This window comes from Metopolophium dirhodum, chromosome 1 (genome assembly GCF_019925205.1).
Source record: "Metopolophium dirhodum isolate CAU chromosome 1, ASM1992520v1, whole genome shotgun sequence".
NCBI lineage: Eukaryota > Metazoa > Arthropoda > Insecta > Hemiptera > Aphididae > Metopolophium > Metopolophium dirhodum.
In genome coordinates this window covers 141,648,529-141,675,940 of record NC_083560.1, presented here as the reverse complement: position 1 = coordinate 141,675,940, position 27,412 = coordinate 141,648,529, and the positions used below count along the sequence as shown (strand labels likewise).

The 27,412-nt window shown below is 27.8% G+C and overlaps 1 protein-coding gene and 1 pseudogene across 1 annotated transcript; one reads left to right on the top strand and one right to left on the bottom strand.

Annotated features, from left to right (window-relative positions):
- Positions 1–5,544: 5,544 nt before the first annotated feature.
- On the top strand, positions 5,545–9,091 carry LOC132932927 (zinc finger MYM-type protein 1-like; annotated as a pseudogene).
- Positions 9,092–10,415: 1,324 nt separating this feature from the next.
- Positions 10,416–11,195, bottom strand: LOC132932926 (zinc finger MYM-type protein 1-like). The gene has a single exon (XM_060999269.1). It carries the CDS (start codon positions 11,193–11,195, stop codon positions 10,416–10,418), a length of 780 nt encoding a protein of 259 aa, XP_060855252.1.
- Positions 11,196–27,412: the final 16,217 nt, after the last annotated feature.

Genomic DNA, 27,412 nt, shown 5'->3' with positions numbered 1-27,412 from the left:
GGAACATATTGTACTATGATTTGTTTTCTGTAATTGTTCGAGGTTAAATAAAAAAATTTCACCTGGACGATCGAGAAGTAATGTACCGATAATAACTGAAGCAATAAAGCGGCCCTCGGCATTTGTTGTCTCATCTATTGAGACCCAAATTTTCTTTCCCGCTACTTTTTGTCTTATTTCGTTTAAAACTTCCTGGTAACAATGGTCAACATTAACTTTGCGTAATGTTGTTTGATCTGGAATATTTTGTCCCGTATATTTTATCAAAAATTGTTTGAAATATGTATTACTTAATTTATTTAACGGGATGTTAGCACTAAGCATGGCTTTACATAAATCATTATTAAATGACGATTTAGATGACGAATCTTTTGAGATAAGTTGCTGAGTTTTTTTTTTTGTTTTCTGTACGATTAACTCCTCTTTGGTGTTTTTCAGTGGCTATGTGTTGTGTTACAGAAAAACGTTTATCACTCGCAATTTTAATATTGCATACTGTACAAAATAAAATTTTACTGTCTGTTGTAAATATACTTCCAAATTCAGAAACGTAGTTTCTTAGACGGGTTGCAACCGATATTTTTTCTTTTGGCATTTTAAAATATTCAGTACAACCAGAAATATAAATAAGGAGCTAGTAGGTACTGATTAGGCGCAATAAAATAATAAAATAAACAAAACAAAACTATAACACTCGAATTACGAACACACGCACATCACGGATCGGCGATCGCATCGAACTAATAGAAATAGGTATTATTTTTACAATTGTTGTCCATCAGGCATCAAGTGCAAGTTAATATAGGTAAATATTATTTTCCATTTATTTATATTTATAGACCACAACAATACAATAATAATACTAATACCTTGGACAATATTCGGCAAAATAAGAAAACGACTTTATTATACCCGAATTTACGTGTAGTCAACCCAACTAAAAATAGAATAAAATGTTCAAAAATAATAAAATTTCTATAAAAAATAGTTAGATTATAAATACATTTTATATTATATATTTTATATTTTAGACCAAATTGACCGAAAAAGTATAAATATTAAGAAAAAAGCATTAATACGAAAAAAGTATAAAAACATGCATTTATATGCCCTAACTAGTTAAATATGCAAAAATATGCACTATAAGATTTCGTATTTTAATTATAAGTAACACAATTCAAATTTTGGCCGAATCCATTTTCTTTTATGATGTAGCAAAAAAAACATGCAAATGCATTAAATTCACAGCCCTGGTTATAACTATGTATACATACAAACAAGTTGAACAATCACAATGTTTTTAAAAGTTGTCATTTTTTACAGGAAACAAAATTGCGGGTTCAGCTAGTATTATATATATAATAGAATATTCAGATATTTGTAGATACATTGAAACATAAAAAAAAAAATTGTGATTAATTTGATGATATCAATGTAAATTGTTTTATACTAATTTTCATAAAAACTGTTCAGTAGATAATTATTAACTTAACACATAAATACTAAAAAACACAGCATACAAATAAATAAATAATTTTACCACTTTGTTTCTGAAGTTTGAGTCCGATCTCATTTTATTTTCCATATCCTCCAGGCTTTCTTGATTTTGGAGTGGCCATGCAGAAATAAAATAATCGATTTCCACATCAACAAAAATAGTCTTATTATTAAATTGGTTATTAGGTGAATTGGACAACATTTGCAGTATTTCTTGTTGGGTATCAGACATTTTATTAAATTCAATCTTTAAATATGCCAAATAACTAAGAACAGATTTCTGAAAGGCTAAAAAAAAGGTTGCATGTATTAGTTAATTTTCATATTTTTAAGTATAAAACTTTTATTTATTTCATATTATTCACATTAATTATAATAATGTACCTATACATGTATGAGAACAAAAATATAATGCTTACTATTATTTTGTGAACTAGAAGGTGTACTATCGGTCGTCTTTGGGTTAGTTTTGTTTACATTTGGTGGGGTTGTGTTATTAATGTTTATAACTGAAAAATATTGTAATAGATTAAATAATTAATAAGAGTAGTTATATACTAAATTTTTTACCATTATTTTTATGGACATCAAGAGCATACATGTTATTAAACTGGCCACATGAAGAATTTGGTGTTGTAACAGTTTGTGGCACAATAATACTTGAAACAGTTGAAACTAAAAAATGAATAATTATATTTATTTAATTTATTTATTCAACATACTAAGATTAGTTTGTATACTTATAATATATATTATACCTTCTTGAGACATAGCCGAGTCCAAAATATTTTCTGGATTAAGTTCATCTGGAAGTTCATTTTCTTCAGTTAAATATTTATCAAAAATATGATTATTATACAATAAAGATTCCTTCTGATTATTTTTATATTCCGTCGTGAAATTACCATCAGAAATATTTGAACGACCATCACTACTATATAATAATGTTAAGCCTACATTTCCTGTTTCATTTGTTTCAAAGTTCTGGTGAGATGTAGATGTAGATGCTGATGCTGATGTAGAAGTAGATGTAGATGCTGATTTTTCTTTCTGGCTTTTAGGTTTTGAATTAATAAAATCATTATCAGAATTATGGTTACCATTATATGTTCCATCTCCATTTGGTATATCAAATAAGCTTTTGTTACATGAAGATACTCCTAATGTTCCTCTCTGTACTTTTGGCTTTGTTATTTTTGGTTCAGATGTTTGCTTACGTTTTCTAACAAGTGTTTCTTGATCATAATCCGAAATATCAGAAGTAAACTGTGCTCGTTCACATTTCTCTTTGGCTTCTAATAACGAATCTGATCATAACAGTTTTAATACAATTAAATTATATATTAATAAAATCCATTATTATAGGTTGGTACATAAATATAAATAACATACTTATATTTGTGGATAAGACTCTCACTCTATAATAATCAAATTCAAAATCATTGGGTTTTACTCTTGAATCCCTTAATTTTGAAGCTCCATAATTATTTTTAGGCCAAGCACAATTATCTCCATTAACCCAATACGTGGGTACTACTTCAACACTATTGTCTTTCACAAAGTGTACAATACTCCACATATTTGATCTAATAAAACTTTACTAAAACATAGTAAAAATTTATATTAGATGAATTATAATTTTTAATAAATAGTTCTACCAAAATAATATTGCTTACACTACAGAACTAAATATTCAAAAACTGCTAATGCTTATTTTACAGCTATAAATTTATAAGTATACAAAATATGTGCAAAAAAAAAAAAATTAATTTTAAAAATGAATAATTGGTATGGCTACAGTAACACTTTGGTCAGTTGTTGACACAACATATTTTGTAATGATGTCATTAATGTCCCATACACATAACACTTTAGAAAAATTACTTATTTTATAAATTCCTAATTTACAACTCTCTACAGGTTTTTCAAACATATTTTCTAACACTTCAAATGTTCTTCCTATAACTACTTCTGTACTGGTATGTGTGTTAAAACATATATTAACTATTTTAACAATACTCAGTTGTCCATAAACATTAATACCCACAAATGAGTCAGCATCAGAATGTATTTTTATTATTAATTTATCAAGAACTAGAACTCTATATTGCGGAGAACTAGTTATATTAAGTAATGGCCCTTCTTTATGAATCATTTTAAATATTGGTTTAATCTGACTATCTTCATTTATATTATTGTCTAATTTCAAACAACGTTCATTATATCTGTTCAGTGCCGCAATAACCGGGTGTGTAGCGTGTGTCAAACACACGGGCCCAGGGCCCCAACACATAATGGGGGGCCCAATGATAAAAATTTAAAAATATATAGAAAGAAATAAAACAAAATAATTTTGTAATAATAATAATAATTATTCATACAGATTGAACAATAGATCGGTTTTGTTATGTACACAACATTATCGTACATTATTATTATTATTATTATCATACGTTTCTTATGCGGCCTGTATAACTGAAATTAAAAATAGTTTGGTTGCAACTGATTAAAGCGCGTCATGCGAAGTAACGCGCATTTTGACTGGTTTAGTGTGTGTGTTTACGCGTCTCAATTTATTATTGGTGTCTATTTTTGTTATGCGGGAATCGCCTTTCGTCATGCGGGAAAAAACGAGACCGGGCTCGATTTTATATTGCACGCAGTGGCGGTTTTGGGGGTGAGGCAAGTGAGGCGCCGCCTAACCTAAAATTTTAAGTAAAAAATACTATTAAAGTTTTTTTTTGGCCCACCGATAGCATATACATATTTTGATATTAATTTTTAACGTTTTTATGATTTTATTTGAGAAAAAAATCTTCTTTGCCAAGTTTAACAATATAAATTATTATTTATTATATTGTAAATGGTAAATCATTATATTATTTAGTGTTTATTACCAAAAATAGTGATAAACCGATAAGAAATGTATGAAATAATTATTACGTAAACAAACGCTAGTGTTTCAACCGGCGGCAATGTTCCGATGACGTCAGTAAGCACCGTTTAACTCCGCCTCAGAGTATGTACTATTGTGTACATGAATTACACACACTAGCGTATGTACGCGAATGCACGCGACTATTAAATAACTAGAGTTGCGCATGCGCAATGATCATTGTGAGGCTCGACTAATATCGCCTTATGTACTAAAAATAGACTCGGTATACAGGAATATATAGTCAGCCGGCATTTCAACGTAAAAACACATTATCAGTAATGATGTTATTGTTACAATCGAGACTCGGGACAGTTTTCCGTTGTAATATCTATTGATAATAATTTTATATTTATCATTAGTGATTTCTGTCTTGACGTCTTGTACGAATGGTCGCTTGTGTCTTACACTTTTTCGGTGATTCCGGTTCGTCTTAACGTCTACGTTAAAATATATGTGCGAGTGCTGCAGTTTTTTGTAATAAACATTATTAAATTAATTACTGTTGGAGTTATGACGTATCCAGTGACAGACGTGGTAGTTATGTTGTTGGAGACGCCGTTTTGACGATGGAATTCTGATAGTAAAAATGATTTAGTAAAAGTGGGTAAGCCTATTCCGATTTTGTCAGCTTTGGCTCCTGACAAGAAACTAAGTAAGGTATTCTGTAGGTCATTTAATCCAAATTTTTATCAACAACACTTGGTTATGCGGGAGTCATTATATACAAAAATTGTTTTGTTGGCCATGTTTGTTGTTGGGTAAAGTGAAGTCTGTGTGGATTTTTTTTATGTTTTTAAATTAGATTTATTGTGAATTCTAATTTTGTATGGGGGGGGGGGGGGGGGTGATACATAGGTTGCCTCACCAAAAAAATACTACCAGAACCGCCACTGATTGCACGTTCTAAAGACGGTATCTTCTACGGTCGTCGGTCGGTGTTTGTAGTCTGTCAACAAGATATCCATCTTGTTTACATCTGTGAAAACTTAGTTGCGACTTGCGATATTGATTTGAATAATTAAATTTATAAAATAATAATTATATGATTGCCTACATAATTAACTTTTTTAATCGAATGCTCTGACGTCTGATACCTTCTACAATAAATTATGGCACCGAAAGCTCTAAGTGGAGCAGCCAAAAGAAAAAAGAAACATCAACAACAGTGTAATATTTTAAAAACAAATAAGAAGATTCATAAATTTTTTGAATGCAGTCAGGTTAATGATGGTAAGTACAAAATTGTTTTATGAATATAATATATTGTTGACCAATGACCATTCAGGTATTAAATTAGAGATGACTGAAATGTTGTTATTTAACCTATTTATTAACAACTTGACTGCCATAGTAGTATAGTACCTAATACCTATCATGGCCCATTAGATCTCACAGGATTTAAACTCTCTACTACTAGTTTTTCAAAAAACTTTCTTTGATTTTTTAACTTCAAAAATGTACACATGCAATGTTAGCACATAAATGTAGATTTTTTCATTGGCTTTTGTATTTATAATCCATGTGATTCCGTTAGGGTCTCATAGCACAGTAAATTAATATTTTGGTTGTGATCAAAATATATATTAATTAGGGGTTCCAGATGAAATCTCAAAACAATTCTTTACCTATTTAAAATATAACCATATGCATTTACAAATTTAACCATTAAAAATTAAAATAATGACTAAAGTTAAAAGTGTTATAACAAACATTTTATTTCAATATTAACATCAATCAATGTGGTTTATAATAAAAAATATTACTATCAATATTAAAGCATAAAAAAACAATGAGGATTATACCTATAACAATATTAAAATAATTGTAGATATATTGTTTGATATAGTCATATAGAATATTGGTATAGAAAAAGTTCTCAAGCAGTCACAGTTTTAAAAAAAAACTTTAGCAGCCAAATTCTTTTCAAATTCTATGATTAATCATTATACCTACTTAATATGTAATATAATAAATAAAACAATAATAACATATTAAATTTTGTTTTTTTAGTTGTGGAGTGTGATGTAGAATTTAAAAGTGCTGGACAAATATCTGAAAATGATCTGAAAAGTATTTCAGATTCAAAACAAGATGGACACGACATAAATAATACAACTGAGAATGAGAATAATAACTCTCCTGATGTTAGCACTTCTACAGGTATAGGTACACTAGCTCAAAATTTGATTTTTGAAATTTAAGGCATATTATGTTAATAGTATTTCAGTGTTGTAAAATATTTTTTAATACCTAATGTTTTTGATTTAAAAACTTCTGTTTTATTCTATACTATAATTAATATGTACACATTTTAATAGTTTTAATTTTGATTTTTTTTGTAAACACAAATTTATTATCTTTGTATCTTTTATGCTTTATAAAAAATTATAGATTTGAATAGTATGCTGAATCTCCAAGAGGATTTCCCTACAGACATAGCCAAATTTCCATGGACTATTACTGATTCAAATTTAATAAGAAGTTTGCTATTATATGGACCCTGTAAGCCAGATACTAACTTTCCAGTAAACATTAATGGTAAACGTTTTTCATCTAGTTATTATTTTTTAACAACTAAATCTGGTACAAAAATTCCAAGAATTTGGCTATGTTATTCTTATAACTTAGACTGCGTGTATTGCGAATCATGTTGGCTGTTTGCTGATAGATCTTATAGCAAATTTAAGTGGGATTGGATATATGGTATTAATGATTGGAATCACTTGTCACAAAGTATTCAAAGACATGAATCATCTATTCAACATTTGGATGCTGCCAAAGTTCGGTCCATTTGGATTAAAAATGAAACCATTGACGCTAGTTTAGAAAAACAATATACTGACGAAGCAATGAAATGAATGTATTGAAAAGGTTGATAAAAATTATACTTTCCATAACAGCAGGAAATTGTGCTTTAAGAGGAAATGAAGGAAGCCTTAAAATTAAGAATGCCACCGAAGGAAACTTTTTAAGAACAGTTCGATTACTCGCAGAGTTTGATCCTATTCTAAATAGTATTTTACATGACGAAAATCAAAAAATTAAGTATCTAAGTTGGTCTGTTCAGAATGAGTTGTTAGACATTTTATCTACAGAGTTACGTAATTTAATTTTTAATAATATAAGATCTAGTAGTTTCTTTTCTGTTATATTAGATTCTACTCAAGACATAACCAAACAAGACCAAGTTAGTCTTGTAATTCGTTATACCACATTAGATTTTGAAAAGAAACAAATACAAATTAATGAGTCATTTCTTGGTTTTTATTTACTATCCCATCATGGTGCAGCAAATTATGTGGAACTTTTACAAAATACTTTAATGAAATTGGATTTAAATATTATGAAATGTCGGGGTCAAGGGTACGATGGGGCAGCAGTGATGAGTGGTTCAATAACAGGTGTTCAAAAACGAATTTGTGATATTGTGCCCAACGCTACGTTTGTTCATTGCTGTTCCCATAATATAAATTTAGTTTTATGTGATGCTGCTAAAAGTTCAAGGAAAATACAATCATTTTTTGATAGTGTGCAAGACATTTATAATTTTTTTAGCTCAAGTTCACCAAGATGGGCTCAGCTAGCCTTTGGTGAAGAGTACGGGATGAAAATAAATAAAGTAACTTTAAAAAAAGTGTGTCCTACTCGGTGGGAAGCAAGACATAATGCTTTATTTTCATTAAAACATAGGTTTGTTGATGTTTTGAAAGCTCTTTCTAATATCCAGCTTTCAAGTTCCAAAAAAGATGAAATAAATATGGCTACAACTTTAAAAAAAAAAATGGAAAATGCTGAATTTGTAATTATCCTATGTATATGGGAACCCCTTTTAAAATCTTCACAAGTACGAGACCACTCAAAGAGTATGCAATCAGTAAATTTAAGCTTACAAAGAGCATCAACACAATTAGAAAGTGCTATTTTAATTATAGAACAGTTGCGGAATCAATATGACCAAATATTAGAAGATTCAAGAAATTTGTGTATGAAGTGGAATATACCCTTCAAGTTAAGTGAAACACGTCAAAGATATGCTAAAAAATATTTTGATGAAGTAGACAGTGATCGCCGGCTTACTACAACTGATGATAATTTTAGAGTTACTATCTTTTACCCAGTTGTAGATACAGTACTATTACAGTTAAGAGTTAGATTTAAAGGAATGAAAACTGTGTGTGATGATTTTAATATATTAATGCCTGAAATATTAACGTCAATGGCTGATGAATTGATTGTTCAGTCATCATATGACTTTATTACCAAATATAAAGAAGATATCAGTTCTGACTTCACTCGTCAACGTATTATAATCAAGGGCTATTTATCTTCCAAATATCAAACCGATCATTTAATAAATATGTCAATTCATGATTTAGCTGATACTATTGTCAAGGAAGATTTGACATCAATATTTCCTGATGTATTTATTGGTATTATAATTTTTTGACTATACCAGTGACATCTGCTTCAGCTGAGAGATCTTTTTCAAAGCTTAAACTTATCAACAATTACTTAAGGAACTCAATCGGCCAAGAAAGACTTTCAAGTATAGCTTTGCTTGATATTGAAAAACAACAAACAAATGATATTAACATTGAAAATATAATAAACAATTTTGCTAACAAAAAAGCAAGAAAAATGAATTTTTTAAAGTGATGATATATTTATTTTTTGTAAATAAATTACCTACATTTTTTAATTATGTTTACCTTATTTTGTATAAGTATTGATTATTGAGTAATTACTCAAAATTCAAAGTATGTTTTAAAATTTGGAAAAATTAATTTTACAATAGTGAATAAGTTAATTTTCAAGCGGGGGGGGGGAGCATCCATTTTATTTACACACGGGCCCAAAATGGTGTAGTTGCGGCACTGTATCTGTTAATTACTTGTTGAAGGGGTTTGTCTGGTTTTCGTACCATATTTTTTAGCTGTCCCATATAATTCTCAAATTTAAAACAACTAATTTGATCAAGACAACCAAATTTCTTATAATCGTCTATTAAATGTATTAGTCCATGTACATTGTGTGATATGAAATGTATACCATATAATGATCCAAAATCTTTTACAAAATCAATCATTAATGACTTAGCTAAATTTGACAAATGGCTTAAGTTAGGACTTAGAAGTATAGTCATAGCTATACTTAAGCATAAAAAGTTCTCATATATTAATTTTGGTACAGATGACTTTATTACTATAATTCCAGTATAAAGAAGGAATTGCCTAAACTCAGTCGCCTTCCACCTAGCTAATTCATCAAATCCTCTTGGTTTACGACTGAAGTCACACGGAATACATTTTTTTATAGACAAAAGATTGGTAGATATAGTTTTAACAACATTAATAGGTAATTTTTGACTATTTACATTTAATCTACCTATATCTTTACTTCCTTTCCATAATGTAAGAATTTTTTTTACAACACCTAAACATACTAAATAGATATAGTCAAGAGCAAAACTATCTACAATATTAACATCTGGAATGTTAATTATTTCAGTAATGTTTTCAGACATATGATAATGTTCTTGTATATGATTGATGAAATCTTCATGGGTTCTTTTAGGACAATCTAGCTTAGGAAAACATACTCTTCTTAATAAATATTCACCTTGTACAGTACATCTAGTACAAGAGTAAATTCCAGCATGTCCCTTAATCTTCAATTCTGCATGGATTTTTTCTGGTAGCTTTAATAACAAGTTAACATCTAAATCTTTAACAATCTCTTCAAACATGATATATTCATTTTTGATTAGTTCTTGGTTTAATCCATACACATTGCATATCATTTTAAATGCATCTTGAGGGAGATCAGTTTTTTCTTTCATTCTTTTTAATGATAATAGACCAATATCTTTCATGACTGATACTGAATTTTGATTAAACTTGTCATGAATCTGTTGTATTATAATGTCGATTGTTACAAAATATACTGATACTTTAAAGTATTGAACTGGATTCTCAATAGTTTAATCAAAAGTTATCTCTCCGATTTGTCGAACAACTTTTTTTTTCCTGTTCCAAAAGGATCGTAAATTATTTATTTCAAAATCACCAAAATGTTTTTCTGAAAATGATTTTGCTTCTTCAAAAATATCATTAAAAACTTCATCATTACGCATCATAATAATATTATTTTCTGCTTTTTTTAAATAATTGACGGCAGCCAAAATGTCTAAATCTCTACCTTGAAATAATTTACTTAAAGGCCCTAGAATATCAAACAGATGCTTAAACATAAATGCTGTTACAATAAAACGAGAAGACTGAAAATACATTAATAGCCCATTGCATTCAGTGGCTATTTTATAATCTGACGAGCAATCTTGATTTTTAACTTCCTCTAACATATCCAATATTGCTTCCAGTGTTTCAAAAATTGTTGCTAAGGCAAATGAGTTTGACATCCATCTTGTGGTACCAACTCTTTTTATTGCATGTACTTGTTTTTCTTTTTGCTTCATTCTATAAATGTCTGATCTTTTTTTACTGCTTGTTATAAAACAGTAAAGTTTTTCCATATTCCCAAATAAATCTACTGCTTCTATACAAGATCCAACAGCAGATAAAACTATTAAATTTAATCTGTGGGCATGACACCACACAAAAAGAGCTTTTGGATTTTCATCAAGAATTCGTGCTTGGAGTCCAGAGTATGACCCCCTTATATTTGCAGCACCGTCGTAAGACTGACCGACTAATTTTTTCTTCCAGTTCAAACCACATTTTTCAATTACACATTTAAACATGTCAAAAAGCACTTTACCATTAGTTAAAGGCGATTCAGTTATTGCAATAATTCTTTCATGTATTTTAGATTTGAAAATGTATCTTGCAATAAATTAAAGCTGCTCCTTGTGTGAAACATCAAATGTCGTATCCATACATATACTAAAATATCCAGCCTTCACAATCTGTGTTCTAATAACTGACAAAATATATTGAGCAATGGAGTCTATTAGAGAATTCTGTCGATCCCAAGAAATAAAAGAATTTTCTTTCTTTCCTTTGGCCATTAACTGATTGATATGAACAGATAGAGTAGGCGAATGTTGTGAAATTAGAACAACCATATCTTTAAAATTTCCTTTCAAGTCACTTTCCCAATTTTCTTTATGCCCTCTGAATGGGAGATTATGTCTTGCCAAAAAAATTGTTATTTCAATTGATTGTTTAACTAGTTCTCTATTGAATGCCACTTGCCGGTTATGGTCTTCAAGTATTGATGGTAGAATTGGTAGACAACTTTGTTTTAATTTAACTTTTAATGATGCAAATATATGAGTAGAAGAAGTTTCATATTTAGTAATTGATAATGATCCATTTTTCCAATGACAAAAACCTTCTTTTGTCCATGCAGTATTGGTATTTTTACCATATAATATGCAATAAAGGCAAAATATCTTATTTAATTTAGGAGAATAACTAAGCCATTCCCGTTTTATATATGTATTATCAATTAACTTTCTGTTGTATCAAGCTGAATGAAAACTTCTATTTAGATGGTCTTTTTTATAACTCACTAAGCTTAAATCTTGTTCTTTGGGCTGACAAGCTCCCAAACTTAGAATCATATTTCTTAACTCTGGAGTCCATTGTTCAACATTAACAAAATTAACAGGATCATTTCTAAAAATTATATTTGAACCATCCAATAGATCTCCACTTGCAGTTTCTTCAAATAATTCAAGTGAAACATTTTTGACTACGGATTGCTAAAATGATAATATATATATATTTTATAATAATTTATAATTAATAAGTACCTACCTACTTATAACTCATAAGTCAAGATTTAAAAAATAAGTTTATTTACCAAACAATTATTTGTAGAATTGTTGTCCATTACAATATTGGCAATATCTGCATTTTCTTCAATAACTTCAGTGGAAACATTTTTGGCTGCATATTCCTAAAATGATACATTAATATTTTATAATTAATAGGTACCTACTCATAAGTTAAGGTTTAAAAAATAAGTTTATTTACCAAACAATTATTTGTAGAATTGTTTTCCATTACAATATTGGCAATATCTGCATTTTCTTCAATAACTTCAGTGGAAACATTTTTGGCTGCAGATTCCTAAAATGATATATTAATATTTTATAATTAATAGGTACCTACTCATAAGTCAAGGTTTAAAAAATAGGTTTATTTACCAAACAATTATTATGTAATGATAAGCTCTTGTACCACGCGCGGCCCAACGCCTCACCAGTCACCACATTACCACAATAGAAAAAATAAGATTGCACTTATAATCTATTATAATATAGAGGCGCTGCAGATACGAGGAAATGATACGAGCATGATAATATAGAGCGAATTTAAAATTATTACGTAATATAAAAGTGCATAATATACACGCGCGGGTTGTAGCGGCAGAGTCGCATATAATATAATATATGTATATTATAATTATATATAATAATCGCTGTAATTCCAGACAAAGTTATTTTTAGATATTGACTACAATTTAATTTAATTTAATATCGATATGATTTCATTTTGATATAAATGATAAAGTTATAATAAGTTATAATATATATAATAATAATGATTACTATATTTTGAATACAAAAAAATATTTATAATACTAATGTTCCTTGAACAATATCTTTGGCATAATAATTATAAAATATCTTGAAGTTGATATCTAGAGTTTATCAAAGCAATATTATATATTTATTATTATTTAATATCTGATAATAAATATCACTTTAATGAAAGTAACTGAATATTACTATGATATTCCTCAATAATTATTCCATATATAAATGGATATAGTACATAATTGAATATTTCTAATTCAACATAATAATAATATCGTTATATTATTTGAATATTTATCTAAATTATTAGATATCTAGATAATAGTTTGTAGATATTTAAACGTAAATATCGGAAATTGTATATGATTTACACATCTATTTAATATTAATGTTGACTATTTGCTATATGGGTATCAAACGATGCTTAATAAATGTAGCTAATTATTTATCAAATCGTTTAATTAATACTTAATATTCATAACTAAACCTACCTACATAAGTAATATCAAATAGTATAGCCATATCATTATACAATTTAACTGCTAGAATTTAATTAAATACATGAAGATCTATTAGCTTATAATTATTGTATTATATAGTATCTGCAGCAGTTGTGTATCATAAATTACATAACCTCAAACAATCAACTGCCCTAAAAACTGTAATATATTTAACACTACCTACACAGTATACATGTAGGTTAATTATATTACTATTGTCTAATTCAAGTATAAAAGAACCATCCCATATAGTCCAGCTCATGTTAAATAATATAGGTGCGTTGCAAAAAAAATAAGTATTATCATTGAGTATAGATAGTATAAAGCAAGGTGTATTGATAAGGTGTCGTCACTCTGAACCCCTATCCGTATAAACTCTTGATTGAAATTTTTACCACAGTTCCTATAGACACCAAAGCGCGCTTCCTGTCCTATGAAGGCCTAATTTTTCATACTGTTAAATGCAAAATGCCTTAAAACTATGAATTCAAATGTTATTTTTTTTGGAGTTAGCATCTAATAATTTTAATTTACATTTGTATTTTTGTTTTAAATATTTTTTATCAAGTAGACATCAATTATAAAATATTATGATGTATAATTTAGTCACTTCTTGGGATATTTGCAACCTAATTGAAATCTTTAAATTAAAGATTTTCAAGGAAGAAAGAATGAGTTCAACTTTCAAGAGCATTCAAGAAGTTACATGTGCAAGATACAAGCAATACATACTGGACCCATATCGGACTCAGACTTCGATACGAGTCGGTACGTAACTATTCCTAATAGATACTTAACAAATTTTTCTACTTTAATGTTCATGTATATAATTCTAGCCCTAATTTTAAAAGTAGTCTGGTAGAGTTGAGTATTATTATTTTCTAGTGCACATACAAAATTCTAATAATATAAATTATAATTTTTTTCACATTTTATTATATCTAGGTAACTCAAACTAATTTTGAAATTTTTTTAAGTTTTTTTTGTGTTTTCTTTTTTTCAGCAACTTGCTCATTTTTCCTTTTACAAGCAAATATCATCCTTGTTTTGACATAATATGTAATAATATATTTTGTTAGTATTTGGCTATGTATTGGGCAACCAACCTTTGTCAAAATGTTTTGTTTATTTATTTCTTCCATAACTACAAAATATGTTTAAAAAATAAAGATTATAAAATGTGTGTGAAGTTTTTTAATTTAAATGCAACATTACAAACATACCTTCTATTAATATATTTTGTTTCATACATTTTTCTTCAATAATTTTTGTTATTATTACTTCTAACTTAAATATAATTTCTTTCAAATTATTTGAAGGGATTAATAAAAATCCCTTGCTTCTTGATTTTATTAGATTATCCTCGGGATCCAAGTTTTGCACATTGATATCTACATCATTAATCAATGATAAATAGCAGTTTTCACAATGTTTGGCAGTTGAAAATTTTTTAGCCTGTCTTGCAATGTAACCAATGAAATATGTTAGGGCTGACATGTCAATACTATCGTTTATTAAAAAGTCTTGTTCCGTGTAAGTATGGTCTAATAATGCATCAAAATGTCCTTCATCTAATAAATCATCAATTTGTTGTTCTAGGTTAAAAAATTATAGATTGCTGCGACACACAGGGTGACACTATATCTACATATTTTCAAATATAATTATGTACCTCAGTTATCTGTACTTTAGTTTTTTTTGTTGAAGCAATCCTCAGTTTAGGTGGCTTTCTTTTCATGGTTTTATCACTCAAATATTCCGGTAAATTTGGGAAAATGGTAGGAACTGCTCCAGCTACTAATGTAGGCTTACACAATTTATATTGTATGTCCTTCCCATTAGGCCCCTTTAAAACTTTTTCTTTCGTTATGCAATCGGCCAGAAAATGCAACTCACATACGCGGTCTTTTGATGTTAAATACCTATCTGCCCGTGGAATTTTTCTATTCCATACTTCAATTAACTCCTGTTACAAATAGTATCAATATATAAATAAAACATTGATTTATGTAAATTTGTATTGTTTGTATATATATTATATTTGATGTTGAAAATAATTTAATCTGCATAAATAAATGTAATAGAATATATATTAAACTGTCTATAAAAACAACTAAAAAGTATTACCTCTGAAGGCTTAAATAATGAAATTAATTTTATCTTCTCAGTTTCATTTTTTTTAGAAGCGTAACCAGTCCTGCAACCAGGCACAAAGCATTTGTTTGGCATTTTAAAATAAAAATAAAAATACTAGAAGACAGATGTATTTTCAGCTTTGTGAATGCAATGCGAAGGTTGAATGAATAAGGTTTAGGGTAAAATTATTGTTTTGACAGCTAAATAGGCATAAGATTCCGAGTTGTATAGAGTTTAAGCATGCTTGTACATGCTTGTACATGCTTGTACATGCTTGTACATGCTTGTACATGTTTGACTTTAATTTTTGAATATGTATATAATACATATTATATATATTTAGATATACTACAGTTTAATCTAGGACAGTGCTTCTCATTTTTTTTTTGTCGTGTGATCCCCTAAATTTAATGTAAAACTGTCAAGGCCCCTTAATCAAATCAAATTATTTTTTCTTGATTATATACAAAAATTACATGTACCTACTATTTCACACAGATAAATTATTAAAATTATAGTAAATTAATGTTTTTAGTATACTTTTTTCTTAAAGCCTAAAGAAAATAGTTTAAATAAAATAGCCATGCCTCCAGCTTGAGAAGCACTGATATATGATGACCTTATAAATCTATCAAGCATTTAGCATATATTTTGGTATCCCCAGGATCTCTGTTAATGTACATATTATCTTAGAGAGGCCTTAAGATTGCTCAGAGTGGTCTAAGCCCCCTCCGGCCCTCCCTTTTCATGTCCATGTAATTATAAATTATTATTTGTTAATTATAACACTCTGAAATAGTTATGTATGATAATTTAGTGAATTACCAATAGGTAACTCATACATTTTTCATATATTTTTTTGGAATAGGTAGGAAATTTAAAAATGACAATATTTAATAATATTAATGACTGTATTTGATAAAAAGAAATTATTTAAATACATGCATACAAATAATTTAGATCAAAAAAGTAATTATACAATGAAAAATGTTTAATTTTATTCCTTAAATCATAATATATTTTCAATTTTCTATGGCTTTGGTGTACAAAAGCGTTCGTTTTTCGGCTTCTTTAGGACATACAGCGCTCCCGGTGGTGACGACTGTCTGTGGTAAAATTTTCAATCAAGTTTTCAAACAAGTGACGACACCTTATCAATACACCTTGGTATAGAGAAACCATCTATAGCTGAAATATGTGATACGCGCAAAGGGATAGCAGCCGATAGATGGCGCATTCCTAAATTTGTCGCGGATAGCAAATGCAGTATGATCATATCAATGATACATATTTATTGTATATATTTAAAATACTGTAAAATTAAATTGTACATAGAGCGCCAAAAATGTAATTTGAAAAAAACACGGATATATATTAGAAGAAAAGATGAACTATTAATATTAATTTCTCTATGTAGGTATTTAAAAAATGATTTAACGAACTTTAGTAATTCGTTAACGATTAACTTTTGGATTTATTAGTGTTATAAATTTCGTCATTGTGATACTCCTAAATTTTTTGTTTATTACAAATTTTAAATTTATTAATAAATATGCCTGGCGGAAGCTGCAATTTTTCGAATTGCAAAAATAATAGATCGAATTGTAAAAAAAAAATGTATAGATTTCCTACAGATAGAGAAAGGTGTAGACAATGGATTCTTAATTCAGGTAAGTTAAATACATTTTAATTGAAAGAATTAAGATGAATGTAGTATAAATAAGTTATTATTTTTATAGGAAACATGGTATTAGATGGTTTATCGCCGAAAAAAATTAAAAATAGGTATCTGTGTGAAGATCATTTTAATGAACATGATTTCACCAGACCAGATCATAACAGGTTTATGTCTGGAGCCATCCCTGTGAAGTTTAATGCAAATAGTAAGTTTATTATAACTCAACTAAAATTGTCTGAACCTAGTTAAATATATACAGAAGTTTTTATAATAATTATACTTATCCTTTTAAATATATCTAGACAAAGAAGATATAATATCAAAAGTGCCACAAAAGACACCAGTTAAGAGAAGGATTACATTTCATAAAACAGGTAAATAATATATATAGCATCCACATTTATCATCATAAAAGTTTTTTTTATTCAAGCTATTGAAAATTTATTTCATTGCTTAACATGATTCTTTTTTAATTAATTGAAAATATAGAATTATAAATACACAATTTATTAGACATTTGAAGTTCATACTAATGAAATATGTTATTTAAACAAAAAAAAATTATTTTAGTTATTCTATTGTACTTAATTAACTGTTGTATTATTGTACTGTAATTAAAAAAAAATACTCAATAGTCAGTTTGAATACTTTTCATTATTAATTATAATTTTTTTACACAGTGAAATTCAAATAATATATTAATATTAATCCATTAATTTTTTTTTGGATTCTTCTTTTTTAGTGAATACTTACACAACATATAAATAAAAAAGGTGGGTAAGTGGATGTCGCTCTGCTGTACTGTAGGTTACAAGTGGGTCACTGTAATGGATGGTATTAAATTTGAATTCAATGATATATCATTGTATAAGAAAAACGATTCTGAGTGGAGACGGTGTGTCAGTCTAGGTATAAGACTTATTATATACTTATCTATGGTATTAAAAAAAATTGACCTATAATAGGTACCTATAATAAATTCCCAATTAATCATATCACAATATCCATTAGGTACTTACAACGCGTTATACATCAACAACAAACTGTGATACTATCATAGATATATAATAGTACACTTTAGAAGTTTCAAGTGCCCACGAATAATATTATACAATCACAACAAAATAACTAAAATAGTTATTCTAGGTTTTTTAATATGTAATTTTGTCCAAATATGAATTTAAAATGTCTGTAAAAAATAACTGTGCTCATATATTTTTTAGATTTTTTGGCTACAGTATGAACTATTTATGAGAATCTTTGTTTTAAATTTTCAATCCTTAGCTATAAAAGCTGAACATTTTATAATTTATTAATTACAATGATTGATAATTTTCGAGATTTTGATAAATTTTGTCAAAAATCGATCTTTAAATGCTTATAAAAAAAAATTGTGCCTATGTATTTTTAATATTTTTCAACTGCTATTAGAACGAAATATCAGGAGCCTTGTATTAAATTTTTACACTTTTTGGCCCAACAGATAAAACTTTATTGATTTTATAGAAAAAAAAACTAAAAAAATTGAAAACTGAAAATGTCCGTAAACAGCTCAAAAAGAGTCAAAATATTTTCAAAATTGTATGGTGTTTAGAAAATGCTAATATAAACATTCAGTGAAATTTTCATGTATTTACAGTTTTTCGTTTTTGAATTACAACAAAATAAGAAAATCGCCACATGAGAAATCGAGTGAATATCCAATGTTGTAAAAATAAGAATTTCAAAGGTTCATAAAAATTTAATTTGACTTTCTAATAGACATTTTTTTTTTGATAAAGGTAGATAATCTTATAAGGAATCTTGTATTACATTTTCAAATCTTAGATTTAATAAAAAAATTTTTATGAATTCTCAACTCAAAATAATTTGCTAATTTTCGTGATTTTTTCGTATTTTGTCAATATTTGAACTTTAAATGCTTATAAATAAAAACTGTGACTAAGGTTTTTGAATCTTTTTCATCTGCCTTTGAAACAACACAGGAGCCTTCTATTAAATTTTCAAGCTTTTTTAACCAACAAATAAAATTTTATTGATATTTATAGAAAAAAAAACTAAAAAAAAATGTAAAATGAAAATGTTCCTAAACAGTTCAAAACAAATCGTAATATTTTGAAAATTTTATCGTGTATAGAAAATGCAAATTTAAACAACCAGTGAAAATTTCAAGAATCTACGGTAATTTATTTTAAAGTTACGCCAAAAACCAAATTCGATTTTGTCAAAAACAGATTTTGCGTAAAAATTCCCGTTTTTCCTGAATTTTTCTTTTGTTTTTCCCGGCGCTTTTGAAAACTACTAGGAAATTTAAATTTTGACCTCCCCAATGCACCAACGATATTCACTTTCTGATCGAACAAGATACTGAAGTTGAAAATCGTAGCATTATTTCGACTACTTATCGTGTACACAGACACAAAAATAAAAAAAAAATAAAAAAATAAAATAAAAAAACACACATCATTGTAAAATCAATACATTCATCGTTCCACTCAGAATCTAAAAGTATTGATTTTGTACTTTGTGCAATTTTTTTTCAATTTTGCATTATTTTGGAAAATACATAATTTTTAATTTTTAAACACATACCTACTCCAAGTGTTAATGTTTTCTATTTTAAAAAAAAATATTATATACTGTGTGTCCTCGAAAACTGGGTAAACTACTTAACTTAGTTACCTATACATAATTACTCAGTACCCTAAACATATTTTAGAATTCTATCAGTGAGAGATTGATTATGAAATAGTGTAATTTTATGTCTAGCAACCAGGATTCAAAAATATGTATAGGTTATTAAGTAATATGGATAATTTAATTATACATTGTAAATAGTTTTTGTTAACACATGGTATATGCAATTGTTATTCTCAAAGTATACATTCTTTGATTATTGATATTTCATAAAATTATATAAACACTTAAAACAAAATATATATGTGTACCATATTATCTATCAGCTACCACTTAAAGTTGTTTTATATTTTTATGAAAATATGAATTTGGCAGAAGGTGTTAAATATTAGATTGTAATGTAGTTTGTACCAAGTAGCCATGATACATTATATGCTAATAAATATAAATTACATTTTTACAATACCTATATTTTAAAATAATGCATTATTACTTATTATTTATTAAAACAATTTAAAAATTAAAACAAATTACTTGTCATTACATGTTATACATAAATACAAATTTCAATAAAATAAAAATTACATTCTTGTTGTTTGTAGGAGAAGAACACATAAATGTATTTCAAAAGAGTCCTTTTGGTGATAAAATGATACAGGACTTTTCACCAAAAGAACTGAAATTAATTATCCCAAATAAAACTTATGAAAAATGTATAGAGACACGTCATGATATCAAAGAAATTGTTGTTGAAGAATATGATCAAACATATAATTTTGAAACTGTTTCCCCAAATACAAAAAAATATGTGTCACAATTGACTCAACTACCAAGCCCAATAAAAACCAAACAAAGTAGAAAATATGAAAAACTTTTAGAAACAGTTATGAAACAAAAAAAAATATTGGCACAGAAGCGTCTTAAAATATCACGTATGATAAAACAAAATGCAAATTCCAAAAAAAACAAAAAAAAATGGGATCCAAGTACTTTGATTAATAACTCTGTATTTAACTCAAAAAATTCCAAAGCACTTGTCACTATGCAACTTTTGCATAAAAAAAAAAAGCCATGGACACAAGCCGAGAAAAATGTTGCTACATCTATATATTTTAAATCCCCATCAACATACAGGTTTATGAGAAGAAATAAGATAGTTTTACCCGGAGTGACTTCTATTCAGCGATGGCTTAAATCGTTGATGTATTTGCCAGGTTTTGTAACAGAATATAATTCTCAATTGACATTAATGTCTAAAGTAATGACTGAGCAAGAAAAAAAATGTGTAGTGTTAATTGATGGAATGTCAATAAAAACATGTCTGGAGTATAATAAATCATTAGATTTCATTGAGGGCTATGAAGATCTAGGGCATTTGGGTCGATCAGAAAAGTCTGCAAAACTTGTTATTGTTGTAATGATACGTGGACTTTATAACAAATGGAAACTACCTTTTGCTTACTTCATTAGTAGTACTGGAGTCACAGGTGATCAAATGGCCAACATTGCAAGAACTAGCATTGTGAAACTATGTGAAATTGGATTTTCACCAAGTATAATTTTGTGTGATCAAGGTACAAGTAACCGCAAAATGTTTTCCTTGCTTGGAGGGACTCCTGAAAATCCATATACAGTAATTAACAGCAAAAAAATTTTCTTAATGTATGATATTCCTCATTTGATGAAAAGCGTTAGAAATAATCTGCTTACAGGAAATATCATACTAACAACAAATGAAGGCGAGAAAAAAATATGTTTCAATGATTTCCGTGAAACATATAAAATTGACTCATGTAGCAAAACGACAAGAGCAATGTGTAAAATTGATCAACGGCATTTGTATCCGAACCCATGGCAGAAAATGAGTTGCAAACTAGCTTTACAAGTTTTCAGCAACACCGTCAGTGCAGCAATGAAAACTGCCATTGAAACCGGTGAATTAGTTTCTTCGACAGCACAAGACACAGCATATTTTTTCCTCCAGTTAAACAATCTATTTGATGTCCTGAATAGCAAACATTTATACGATAAAAACCCATACAGAAAACCTCTAAGTGAAAAAAATTTAAAGGGATTCTCAATTATTTATGAAGCATTGGAAATGTTTAAAAATATTAAAAAACAAAGTTTTAAAAATAAGGCAAATGCCAAAGATAATATCCCACCATGCTTCACTGGGTTTGTTTGGTCTTTGAATGCAGTATTGGAACTTTATGAACATGAAAAAAGTACAAATCCATCACCAACAAACTTCTTCCTTTTGACAAATAGACTGTGTCAAGATGCACTCGAAAATCTATTTTAAATTTTCAGACAACGCTGTGGGTACAATAGAAATCCAACTAGCAAATCATTCAGATGTGGTTTTGCGAGTATTTGTTCCTTTAGTCTTTTAAATTGTGCATCTGAAAAATCAAATTGTGAGGATGACGAAGACAATTTTTTAACACCAGAAATATTAACTGACTTACTCATTGATGATACTCCACATGATAAAGATGTGGACGTTCAAAAAACTACTTTTATAGCCTCTTCTAGTGATTCAGAAGATACATATGATTGTACGGAGAATGAATCACTACCAATGTCTTCTTTCATCTTTGTCATTAGAAAAATGTTCCTTAGAATATTACGCAGGATATTTAGCTATGAAATGTTTCAAAAAATTCCAATGTAATAAATGTTATCATCAGTTAATTAATACGAATAAAAGCCTCGTTGACAAAGATCAATTGTTTATATTACACAAGACATTTGATCATATTGAATGGACATCAACAGATGTAGGTATAAAAGCACCCACTAAAGAATTAGTAGATTTTGTTCATGAAAGTCTGAAGGTATTTCAAAATTACTATGAAAATTTAAAATGGAAAAAAAATTTGGTATCCACATTAGTAAACATTGCTGAAAATAAAATAAAAAACAGTTTATTAGAAAATATATGTCAAAAAGAAAAAAAATTTATATTAAATAATTTATTTACTATTCGAATCTATAAAGAATGCAAATGGTCTATGGATAATGTAAAAATTATAAATAAAGGAAAACAAAACTCTAAATTAAGTATACTTCAACATAAATAAGGATTTTTTAATTATTAATATTATTATCGTTGTATCGTAAACCTATGATGGTGATGAAACGTAAATTACGTAGAGGTGTCAACTGCACAACTACATTACATTATTTTATAATATAATTATAATTATTATTTTTATATTTTCATTATAACGCGGTGCGCGCTCTATTGACAGTTCTAGTGAACTAATTCATTACGTATCATAATATAGGAAAGATGGTCTTTCTATACTATCTATACTCAATGGTATTATTTATTAAACAGTTCAGTGGCGCCCACACGTTATACCTGGTGTGGCTTAAGCCACACTTATTTTTGGGGTGGGTGTCTGGTGCCTGGTGGCATTTGGAAGTTGGAACACTTTAATAATTTGTGGATTTAATAATTTATAATATAAATACGTAATATTGTAAATTGTAATTAGTATAACTAGTATAAGCCATAAGGTATAACTATTAACTAATAACTAATTGTTGGTTTGTAATACATTATATAGAATAATGAAATGAATAAAGATACAAGTGAACAATATATAATAACATATTAAATACATATTATTAATACATCTAGATCTAGTGATAATTTATTTTTAGACATTAGACATCGGCTAACTATTTTCCCTCATCCTATAATACTCATTAGTCATTAACCATTATTATGATTTTTGCTGGGCGGTGAACGTCGAATGTCGACTATCGATAATTATATATAGATAACAAAACAGTATTGAATGTTATTTTTAAAAACGTATTGGGATTTTGGTATAATTATATTATCATAATATTATTTGCAATCAGTCAACCAGACGTCCAGCGGGACTATAGTAGAGTGCGGACTAATGTGTAGTATGTGTATTGTTTTATTGTGATATTGTCCATAGTCTTGAGACTATCATTATATTATTTACTGGTTTACTACTACTTAGTACTTAACGCTGGTGCTTATTTTAGTAAATGTGTGCCATGTTCATCATGTGGATTTAACGATATAAGAGTTTAATTGTTTAACGTGTTAAAATGTGTAGTTGAAAAACAACAATTTTGAATTTTCTGTGTTAACTGTTTAAAACAGTGAGTGGTGATCGGTAAGTAAAAGTTATTATTCATTAATATCCAAATGTATTAATCAAAGTGTCAAATATTAAATATTAATGAATTATGTATTGTTTCCTAATTTTATATATTTTAAAGTAGATTTGCGAACAATGAAAAATTGCGAAATTTGTGGACGTGAAAGAGGAGACATGAACCCTACGAATTGGAATAGACATGTGAAAAGCTGTAGGTTAAAAACTACCGTAACACCTAAACTAAAAAGAAATTTAAATAATGCTTCAATAAAAGAATTCTTCACCAAGAAAATAAAATTAGAAAGAATTGGTAAGCTTAAATTTATTATTATGTTCATAATATATTATAGTTTATTATTTAAGTATTTTATAGTAATTTGGAGAGTATTATTAATTAATTAAAATACCAATATGTTATAAAAAATTTACTCTGATTTAAATATTTTAAAACACCATGCTAAACTTTTAATGGTTTCACGTGCATCGTTAGAATTTTATATATTTATTTTATTTTAGGTATAGGTGTATTTTATGCTTTTTTTCTCTTATCACATTCAAGTGTGTTTTTATTTTTAAATAGGTACCTCTAAAATTCATACTTTACTTATAAGTAGGGCTGAGATTTCAATGACCTAAAAAAATCACAAAAATGCCCTAAAAAAATGCAAAACTAATATTAAATTAAATATAAGAAGCTTAAAAAATTAAATTAAATTAATATATTACAAGAAAATTTTTTTTTTAATAGTATTTTATGCAAAAAGTATTAGCTATAGTATTAGTATATTAATATAAATTTAAAGAACAATTTACAAGAACTGGTAAGATTATCATATAGTTAAATTGAGATACATTTTTGTAATTTAAATTTGAATATTTTTATTTAGGTGCTACAAATAGTAATGACGATACTGAAAATGTAGAAAATAGTCAACCCAGTTCTTCTATTCTGAATAGAATTCATGATCAATATGAACAATCTGTGTCAACTGGTAAGATTATCATATAGTTAAATTGAGATACATTTTTGTAATTTAAATTTGAATATTTTTATTTAGGTACTACAAATAGTAATGACGATACTGAAAATGTAGAAAATAGTCAACCTAGTTCTTCTATTCTGAATAGAATTCATGATCAATATGAACAATCTGTGTCAACTGGTAAGATTATCATATAGTTAAATTGAGATACATTTTTGTAATTTAAATTTGAATATTTTTATTTAGGTACTACAAATAGTAATGACGATACTGAAAATGTAGAAAATAGTCAACCCAGTTCTTCTATTCTGAATAGAATTCATGATCAATATGAACAATCTGTGTCAACTGGTAAGATTATCATATAGTTGAGATACATTTTTGTAATTTAAATTTGAATATTTTTACTTAGGTACTAGTATATTTATATTTTATTATTTTACATGTATTAATACAAACAACTGACATAATTTGTATCATGTATTGTTAAAATTATTAATTATTATGAATAGTTTTTAATTTATACCTTTATTAATACACTATAAACATCATACAAATATTCAGTTGCTTGCTTATTAATTTAAATTTAAAACATACTTTTTTTTGGATTTCAGAAACGTTATATATTTCAACTTCAACACAATCTAATTTGATATATGAAAATGATCCAGCTAAATTTCATACATTTATCAATGTTACACCAGAATTTACTGATATGATAGTACGAAAAGGGCCTTGTCAACCTACAAATAATAATTTTAAGTTTCCAACAAATGAGGAACACAGAAGTTTTCAAGAGTCCTGGTTTACAAAAAAATTAAATGATGGGACTTTGGTTAATAGAGATTGGTGGTTATCATATTCTATTTCCACTGAGAAAATGTTTTGTTTTCATTGTCAGATGTTTGGTAGAACAAAAAGAGACAACTGGATCATTAATGGTGTAAGTAAATGGAAAAATGCATTACATAAAATTTTAGTTCATGAAACGTCATCAAATCATATAGATGCGTCTTTGAAATTTAAATTGAGAAATCAAGTGTTACCCATTCTTCCATCAATGACTGAAAAAAGAAAATTCGAAGTCCTCTGTAATCGTGGAATTGTAAAAGAACTCATTGACATCACTTTGTTTTTAGGCCGCCATTCTTTAGCTTTTCGTGGTCATCGTGAAAAATGGTCAGATTCATTGCGAGGAAATTTCAAAGATTTAGTAGAACTTGTTTCAAACTATTCCCCTACAATGGCACCATACATTTCAAATTTAAAAAATAAAAATAATAAACCTCAGTGGTCTTTCATATCATGGCGTAGACAAAATGAACTTGTAGAATGTATATCAGATGATATTGTCGGTATCATATCTAAAAGTATAAAGGATTCTCCTTTCTTTAGTGTTTCACTTGACACAACATTTGATGTATCTCGAAAAGAACAATTGTCGTTTATTGTTCGTTACATTGATAAAAACTCGGGTAATATTTATGAACGCCTAATTGCTGTCCTGGAAACACCTATAACAACAGGTCATGAATTAATGAATGTCTTTAAAGAAACTTGTGATTTGTTAAACTTAGATTGGAAAAATCATCTTGTTGGCCAATCGTATGATGGCGCTGCCAATATGAGAGGTAATTATAATGGTCTTCAAAGTTTGATCAAAGAAATTAATCCTCATGCTATTTATGTATGGTGTTGGGCACACCGATTAAACTTGGTGATTACTGATGTTGTAAGTTCAGGTGTTAATGCAATGGATATGTTTGGAAATTTAGAAAAATTATATGATCTAATTAATTCAAGTAAAATTAGAGTTAAATATTATGAACAGTTTCAAAAAGAAAGATATAAGAAGAAACAAATTCGTCGAATAAAACGTGTGACAACTACACGTTGGATGTCATTTTCATGTGCGCTGGACGTGGTTTTGAGTACATATTTGGCTGTAATAGACACATTAGAAATAATGCGAAGTAAAGATGGACCAGGTGATAGAAAAACTGGATTTGAAGCTGGAGCTATACTTGATTATTTAAGGTCTTATCGCTTTGTATGGACAGCATTGACGTTTAAAAAATTGTTTGATATACTATCACCAACCAGCTCAATATTGCAAAGCAAAGATCTAGATCTGATGTTAGCTGTTTCAATGATTGAACAAAATAAAATAAAAATATCAACACTTCGATCTAATGAGAGTTTTGAACATTTATCTCAAGAAGTAGATGCTTTTGTTTTAGAACAAGGAGATGAAAATGAAGAATTCATTCAATTGCCCACTCCTCGTTTACGTAAGAAGAAAAAAATGTCTGGTGAACTTTCAGAT

Coding starts and splice junctions, on each gene's coding strand:
- LOC132932926 (XM_060999269.1), bottom strand. CDS start 11,195: ATGTTTAAATGTGTAATTGAAAAATGTGGTTTGAACTGGAAGAAAAAA.